The sequence below is a fragment of the Chaetura pelagica genome, unplaced genomic scaffold (assembly GCF_000747805.2).
Source record: "Chaetura pelagica isolate M959 unplaced genomic scaffold, ChaPel_1.0 scaffold2276, whole genome shotgun sequence".
In the NCBI taxonomy this organism is placed as follows: Eukaryota; Metazoa; Chordata; class Aves; order Apodiformes; family Apodidae; genus Chaetura; species Chaetura pelagica.
The window spans coordinates 4105-12224 of NW_009953713.1; the positions used below are offsets into that span (position 1 = coordinate 4105).

The following is an 8120-nucleotide window of genomic DNA, read 5'->3' on the forward strand; positions in this document are numbered from 1 at the left end:
GACTCACGTACCCCGGGACGCTGTGGTGCGGGGCGGGCAGCAACGCGGACGCCTACGAGCAGCTGGGTAAGGGCAGCAGCGCGGCTGCTCCTTGCCCCCCCATCCCGTCCTTTCTCACCCCTTCCCATCCCCACCTATCCCAGTACTGGGTCAATCAATCCTAACCCAGTCCCCTCCCAGTGCTGGCCCACTCCAGTTTCATCCCTGTGCTAGTTCAATCCCTGTCTGTCCCAGTTCAGTTTCTACCCCAGTGACAGTACAGTCCCAGTTCAGCTGTCTAGTCCCCATCACAAGGCTGTTCCATCCTGGTCCCTTAACTGGTCCCATCATTGTCCTCATCCTGGTGCTGATCCAGTCCTGATCTACACTTTATCCCCAGCCTGATCCCTGATCTATCCTGTTCCCATTCCAGTCCCCATTAAGTGATGGACCAACCCAGTCAACTCCCAGTCCCTACCCTGATCCCAGCCCAGTCCCTTTCTAGGTCCTGGTCCCCATCCTGACCCCAGTTCCATGCAGCCCCTGTCTCATCCCAGTGCCAGCCTGGTCCCCATCCAAGTGCAGTTCCAATCCCCGCCCCTACCCATCCCAGTACAATTCCAGTCCCATCTCAGTCCAATCCAATTCCAACCCCAGTCCAGCCCCAGCTCCTGCATGTTCTCCCCCAGCCCCCAGCCCAGCCTGACCCCCTGCCTGCCCTGCAGGGGAGCACAGGGACACAGACAGGTGCTCCCCGCACCCCGGGGGGGGGTCCCAGCACCCCGGGGGGGGTCCCAGCCCCTCCGGCAGCACCCGCCCCATCCCCTGACCCCGCTGTGCCCCCCGGCAGGTTGAAGGAGTGTCTGCAGCGAGTGAACGACACGGCCTCGCGGGTGGTGGGCCAGGCCTTCTTCAATGTCATCCAGGTGCCCTGCTTCGAGTTTGCCTACAAGGAGGAGTGCGTGGAACCCTACCTGTATGTCTGGTGAGTGTGTCCCCCCGTGCCATGGGAACCATCCCCCTTGCTTGGCCCTGCCAGGGCCCAGCCTCACCCTGTGCCTCCTCCCTCTGCAGGTGCAGGGCGTACAACACGGTGGCCATCGCGGTGCCCAGGGAGCCGGTGCTGTACGACTTCGGGGGGGAACTCATTGACCGGGCAGCAAGGCCTGGGGGGGTCCTGCTGAGCCCCCCGTGGAGCAGCACAGGTGAAGGAGCCATCCCAGTGGAGTATCGTGTGCCTGCCCACCCGCTGTCCCCCCCCAAGGCAGCCAAGAGGGAGAGGAAGGGGAAGAAGAAAGATGAGAAAAAGAAGGGGAAAGGCTTGAAAAGGAAAGGTTCTTTTGAAGGTGGGGAGCAGAACCCTCCTGCAGCCACTGACCCCATGGGGAATGACCCACAGGCCCCACTGCTGGACTCAGAAGCAGCCAACACCATCCTGAGTAAGGGCCCAGCACAGCAGGGCTGGGACAGGGAGATGGCCCCAGCCCCTGTCTCCACTGCCAGTGGGAAGAGGAGGAAGGAGAGAAACAGAAAGAAGAGGCTGAAAAGCAAAGCTGGGGCAGAGCCTTGAGCCCCCCCACGGGTCTTGGCTGTGTAATAAAGTTGGTTGTTTGAGCAGATGGTGCAGCCTCAGCCCCATCTCTCTGGGGGGAAAGGATCTGGGAGCAGCATCCAGGGGAAATCCCAAGGCTGATCCTGCTTGTGGGGCTGTGGGAGGGAAAGCACTTGGAGCCCGGAGGTATTGGGTGGGTCTGAGCTGCTCCTCATGGCTCCCACCAGCTCATGTTATTTTCTTGGGCATGTGGGACAGCAAGTCCCTGCTCAGGCTGGAGACACAGCTCCTGTCCCTGGGCCAGCACAGGGCAGAGCCCTGATTTTTGCTCCTTGCCACAGATGGTTGAGCTTCAGCTCCCTGGGGCTGCTGGAAGAGCAGTTAATGATTCCACCATCGAAGTTCCCTCCTCTGCTTAACCTGCTGCCTTTTCCCAGGCTGGGAGAAGCACAGTTGCTTCCACACCAGCACCAACTCCTTCAACAAGCCCCAGCAACTGCAGTGAGGGGCCTTGTGCTTCCCTGGAGGCTCCTCAAACACCCCACAAGACCTCTTTGGAGTGGGACAATAGCAGCTTTTCCTGCCGTGGGACAAAGGCAGACACAAGCTGCCCATGTCCCTGCCTGGCAGAGGGTGATTACAGCCTGGTCTCCTCACCAAAAACTGGGCTCCTGTAGGTATGAGCCCGAGGGCAGCACCCAGAGATTGGGCATTGTCACTAACTCCTGCACAATGCATGTGTGTCTTGGCACAGCATCCCTTCTGCCACCCTGAGACTGGTAGAAAGATCTTCCTACACCAGCACCGAATTCCAGAGTCAGAAGAAGCTGGAGGAGCAGGTGGTGCAATCCCAAATCCCTGAAAGAAGTGGATCACAAGAGCCTGGGGGGGTGGGAGGAAATACCAAGGTTGTAGCCAGGCACTCGACCCTGAAAGTCCTTGTGGCAACCACAGTGTCCTGGCAGGAAGGACAGACATGGGGCAGCTTCCCAAAAGTAGAATTTTTATTGATGGTAAGGGAAAAACTAAAAACAAAGACAGCCAAAAAGGAGCCGACAACTCACAATTGGCCCCGCCCCGTCCGGGTCCGACACTTCCCTGGTTAGGAGCTGCTCCCGATCCAATTCTTGTCAGACAGAGTTTCATAAAATTAAACAAAAAAATAGCGTTAAGGTTAGTACACCCACAGCTGCAGCAGCCCCTGGCCCTGGAACACGGCCCTCCAGCCCAGCCTGTGTGGCTGCGGGGGGGAGCTGGGCTGTGTGACCCCCCGGTACTGCCGAGGAGATGGAGGAGCCAGGACCTGCATTCCTCTGTGGAAACGGCTTTGCTTTGTCTCCCGGCTTTGCTGCCATTCTTCAGGAGCATTTACATGCAAAAAAGCCTTTGTTTCCGAGGATCTGCTGTTCTTGCTCATTTCCTACCGCGGGAAGGCCGACCAGGAGCAGTTGGAAGGAACAAAGACTCTGCTTCCATAGAAAATCCCTACTAGCCAAGCAAGAAGAGGGGAAGTGTGTGTGCAGCAGGAACTTTCCAGTTCAGAAATGGCTCTCAGCAGACTGCAGCAGGCTGCTTCTGACACGACTGGAGTTATCTGCTGCTCCCCCAGCACCTCTCCCAGTCAGGGACTGGGACTCCAGGAGGTGCCCCGGGTGTCGGTGGGATCCACGAGGCATTCAAACCAAGACATTATTCTCGATCAGCTCAACAGAAAATAGCTTCTCTCTGAAAGTTTCAGCACATGGAGGGCAACTCCAAGAAACGAAGGAAGAAGGAGAAGCCACTTGCACCACTGAGCTTTGCTTCTGAGCACATCCACTGCTGAGGGGAGAGGGCAGAGAGGCAGCACACGGCGAGGGGGGGGCAGGAAACCCCTTGACTAGCAGTCAGTCCAAACATTGTTTATTCACCCTTCTTGCTTAAAACAGGGCAGGGCTGAGCAGGTAGGGAGGAGGATGCCACGCACTCCCAGCTGCTTCATGTTCTCTGCCACAGGAGCAGCCATTTCAGCCCAGGTGCCTGTCCCGTGCCTGGGAACGCTGCCCTCGGCTGGTGTTTTGCTTTGCAGTCTGATTTAAAAAAAAAATAATAAATCGAAACCAAATAAATATTGTTCCAGAGAAGCCAGAGGAGAGAGCAAGCCTTTGGTACGACAGCTGTGTTTCTCTCCAGCAAGACCACGAGCCCCAGAGCTGCTGTGCTAGACCCCTCTGAACACAGCTGGGGGTTGGCACAGGCTCCACAGAGCCCGTTGCACACAAAAACACAGAGCAACCAACAACAGAAACTTGAGCAGAACTGCAGTTTGCTTGTCACAACCCCCTCTGTGCTGTCAGGATGAGGAGAGGTGACAGCCAGGGTTTGGAAGAATCCAAAAGGAACAGGCTCACTCCAGGCCCACGGTCTGCACTTTCAGCTGTGTTTGCTTCCCAGTCTTTGTGGAAAGCAGACGGTTGTGCACGCACAAGGACAGACCTGTTTGACCTCATAATTACTTTGCAGAGCTTCCAAAGGGTTAAACCAGGGCCTGGAACGCAGAGTCCACTGCAATGTCCCTTCCTATGATATATTTATATATATATATAGTATATATATTTAGACTAGCCCTGCCAAGTCTATTCATTCACTCAGGTGCACGTCACCAAGAGCCATTTCCCATCATCTCACGACGTATAAAACAGGAGTTGTGTGGCTGAGGGAAGGGAAGTCGTTTACAACTGTTCCCTCTCCTTTCCCCTTGCTGGAGAAGGGACTGGAGGTGGGGGGAGGCCCAGCAGGGCCTATCGGTCCATCTCGTCCAGCAGCGGCGTCGCGTCCCCGGCCAGGGACATGGGGGTGCTCTCAATCATGGGGCTGGGGGACGGGCGGGGGGTCAACCTCTGCTTCTGTTTCCTCCTTTCAGCCTCCTTCTCCTGCAGCCACTGCTCGGCCATCTTCCCCCAGTCGATGGCAGCGTGGCTGTTGGTCCTGCAAGGACAAGGTGAGACACGTGAACGGGAGAACTTCCCCGCCAAGGGTCCTGGGGCAGGAAGGTGAATGCTGGGGTTACAGCAAAATAGAATCACAGACTGGTTTGAGTTGGAAGGGACCTTAAAGATCATTTAGTTCCAACCTTCCTGCATGGGCAGGGACACCTCCCAGCAGACCAGGCTGCTCCAAGCCCCATCCAACCTGCCCTTCAACACTTCCAGGGATGGGGCAGCCACAGCTTCCCTGGGCAGCCTGGGCCAGGCTCTCACCACCCTCCCACCAAAGAATTTCTTCCTAATGTCCAACCTAAATTTCCTCTCTTCCAGTTTTAATCCAGTACCCCATGTCCTCTCACTAAAAAGCCCTTGTAAAAAGTCCCTCCCCAGCTTTCCTGTAGGCCCCCAGTTCAGATACTGGAAGACCACTATGAGGTCCACAAAAATCCACAAAGCCAATCAGGATTAGACAGATGGACACAAGCACCCAGAGCCACTCACTTTGGCTGCTGCCTCTGCCTGGAGCTGGAGGATGGCTGCGACTGGGACTGGGTGGACTGGGGTGTGGTGTTGGCTTGGAGCTGGTACTGGGGCGTTGTAATCGGCTGGCTGGGAGTAGTGTAGGAGTAACTGGGGGTCATCAGAGGGGTGGCCACTGGTTGTTGTGCTGGAGTCGTGAAGACCTGCAGAGAGCAGACAGTGTGAGGGGACAGAGGGAAAACTCCAAGGGCCACCGAGTTGTGTGGCTGAGGGAAGGGAAGTCGTTTACAACTGTTCCCTCTCCTTTCCCCTTGCTGGAGAAGGGACTGGAGGTGGGGGGAGGCCCAGCAGGGCCTATCGGTCCATCTCGTCCAGCAGCGGCGTCGCGTCCCCGGCCAGGGACATGGGGGTGCTCTCAATCATGGGGCTGGGGGACGGGCGGGGGGTCAACCTCTGCTTCTGTTTCCTCCTTTCAGCCTCCTTCTCCTGCAGCCACTGCTCGGCCATCTTCCCCCAGTCGATGGCAGCGTGGCTGTTGGTCCTGCAAGGACAAGGTGAGACACGTGAACGGGAGAACTTCCCCGCCAAGGGTCCTGGGGCAGGAAGGTGAATGCTGGGGTTACAGCAAAATAGAATCACAGACTGGTTTGAGTTGGAAGGGACCTTAAAGATCATTTAGTTCCAACCTTCCTGCATGGGCAGGGACACCTCCCAGCAGACCAGGCTGCTCCAAGCCCCATCCAACCTGCCCTTCAACACTTCCAGGGATGGGGCAGCCACAGCTTCCCTGGGCAGCCTGGGCCAGGCTCTCACCACCCTCCCACCAAAGAATTTCTTCCTAATGTCCAACCTAAATTTCCTCTCTTCCAGTTTTAATCCAGTACCCCATGTCCTCTCACTAAAAAGCCCTTGTAAAAAGTCCCTCCCCAGCTTTCCTGTAGGCCCCCAGTTCAGATACTGGAAGACCACTATGAGGTCCACAAAAATCCACAAAGCCAATCAGGATTAGACAGATGGACACAAGCACCCAGAGCCACTCACTTTGGCTGCTGCCTCTGCCTGGAGCTGGAGGATGGCTGCGACTGGGACTGGGTGGACTGGGGTGTGGTGTTGGCTTGGAGCTGGTACTGGGGCGTTGTAATCGGCTGGCTGGGAGTAGTGTAGGAGTAACTGGGGGTCATCAGAGGGGTGGCCACTGGTTGTTGTGCTGGAGTCGTGAAGACCTGCAGAGAGCAGACAGTGTGAGGGGACAGAGGGCAAACTCCAAGGGCCACCACAGCCTGTTCACCCCACACAGGGAACATGGGGGAGACACTGAAACCAAAGATATGAGCAGCAAGACGTGGGGACAAAAGACATTTGGGGCAAGCTAGAAGATGTCCCACAGCAGGCATGAAGAACAGATGAACTATTCCTCTCCGGGCTGCAGCAGCTCCTGAGATTGCTCCCTCCCACATCCCAATCTGGCAGGCTCACTGTGTGCCCAATGGAATGCTTAGTTTCTTTGCCTCCTGGTGTTCACCTCCCTCCTCCTTCAGATTGTCTTGATGATTAATACACTGGGTTTCCCCCCCCCCTTCCTATCCCCAGCTCAGCCCTTGCTGTGCCAAACTCCGTGAAAGCCTCCCAGGGTGGTCTAAAAGAGGATCACTCCTCCCTGCAAGCCTTGTCTTGCAGCACCACTTCGCCAGGTCTCTAAGGGCTGGGTGTGACTTCTGTACCCAGGCACCTCGGTCCTGCAGCTGCATTTGGCCTCTGTGTCAACTGGGGAGCTGGTGGCACAGGCTGGGAGAGGCAGGTACCAGCACACACAAGGAGAGGCGCTTCAGCATGAGCCAAAATTGCCCAATTCCACCTTATTCCCTGCTAAGCCTCTGGCTGTTGGGTCAGGCTGAGGTGTTGGCTGCCGGTGCAGCTCAGGGATTAGCACACTGAGCTGAAAAGCTCTGCAAACTCAGCACATAGTTCCACAGCTAATCTCTTCCACTGGCAGCTCATGTTGCCAATTTGGGGCACAATCAGAAGGTTGTGAGGCTGCACCACCAGATCCCACCTCTCCATCCCATCACGTTCCTTGGAGGGCCAGTCTAATCTGCTACTTGCTCCACCTCTCCCAGAGCAGGGCAGCATCACGAGCCTCACTTCCTCAGGCACAGGAGGTGAGAAGATCCAAGGAGGCAGCCAGGCTCCCCTGAGCAGTACCATGGGTACACAACTAGGACTGGGTGATCCCAGGAAACAAGTAACCCCACAAGCTTCCAACTGAACTCCCATGGGATGGTTTCTAGCCATGGGGAGAAGCCATGGAGCACCTCCTCTGAGAGACTGAAGTGTCACCTACGTGGTAGGCACTGCTGCCGCCTCCGCTGCCTCCATATCCGTACTGGCTGGATGCCCACTGGGCAGGGGTGGCATTGGGGTTCTGTCCCTGGCCTGTCACAGCAGCAATGGCACTGAACATCTGGGAGGTCATGTTCTGTGGGAGAGCGTTCACTGCTCGGGTCAGGTCTGCAAGAAAGACCCAGCACATTAGACAAAGCGGAGCCTGGAAAAGGAGCTCGTGTCCCAATTCCAACCAGGAAAGGCCTGCACTGACCTGCCAGGTTGATGTTTGCTGGAGTAGCATTAATGGAGGCTGGAGTCCTGGTCCGACTGCTGCTGCTGGGGGTAATACCTGTATAAAATACAAACCAAGAGAAAGGGATTAGTTCTCACAGAGGAGCAGCTACTGGCCTCAAATGCAGGATTTGAAAAAATACAAGCACACCTGTGCCAATGAATGGTGTGTGCAGGACTGTGTGGTGGGAGAGAGGGAATGGTGTGTGCAGGACTGTGTGGTGGGGGAGGCTAAGGAAGCAGAAAGGGACAAGTCCAGCCTCTGCTCCATGGCCCACTTGGCTGGAAGATCAACTCTCAGGATTTCCTCTTAATGGGTCCATGGAAGCCAAACACTCAAGTGTTGCTTTGAAACTTCCCACATATAAAAGATCCTAGGATGCATTTCAGGGACAAAATCCATGGACCTGCCCTTTAATAACTGTCCCTATTGTGTGACAGCCAGGAAACAAACAGCTGAGGCACTCAGGTCTTGGGGTTCTCACCTGGAACAGGGTCCTGATAATGATCCTTAAACCATCGGAAGA

At 56.1% G+C, this 8120-nt stretch overlaps 2 protein-coding genes across 2 annotated transcripts in view; one reads left to right on the forward strand and one right to left on the reverse strand.

Moving 5' to 3' along the window:
- LOC104391168 (group 3 secretory phospholipase A2-like) overlaps positions 1-2036 on the forward strand; it is a gene marked incomplete at its 5' end in the record, with an annotated part of 6081 nt that extends 4045 nt beyond the window's left edge. The window contains 4 exons of the mRNA XM_010000403.1: positions 8-142; positions 830-964; positions 1054-1184; positions 1969-2036. Of these exons, the coding sequence (XP_009998705.1) occupies positions 8-142; positions 830-964; positions 1054-1184; positions 1969-2036 (469 nt within the window). The remainder of the gene's footprint in view (positions 1-7; positions 143-829; positions 965-1053; positions 1185-1968) is intronic.
- A 3295-nt stretch (positions 2037-5331) lies between these two features.
- The window catches only part of SUPT6H (suppressor of Ty 6 homolog (S. cerevisiae)), a gene marked incomplete at its 5' end in the record, with an annotated part of 15894 nt that continues 13105 nt past the window's right edge, over positions 5332-8120 (reverse strand). The window contains 5 exons of the mRNA XM_010000402.1: positions 5332-5518; positions 6019-6200; positions 7319-7485; positions 7574-7651; positions 8079-8120. The exon at positions 8079-8120 is cut by the window's right edge and continues 11 nt beyond it. Of these exons, the coding sequence (XP_009998704.1) occupies positions 5332-5518; positions 6019-6200; positions 7319-7485; positions 7574-7651; positions 8079-8120 (656 nt within the window). The remainder of the gene's footprint in view (positions 5519-6018; positions 6201-7318; positions 7486-7573; positions 7652-8078) is intronic.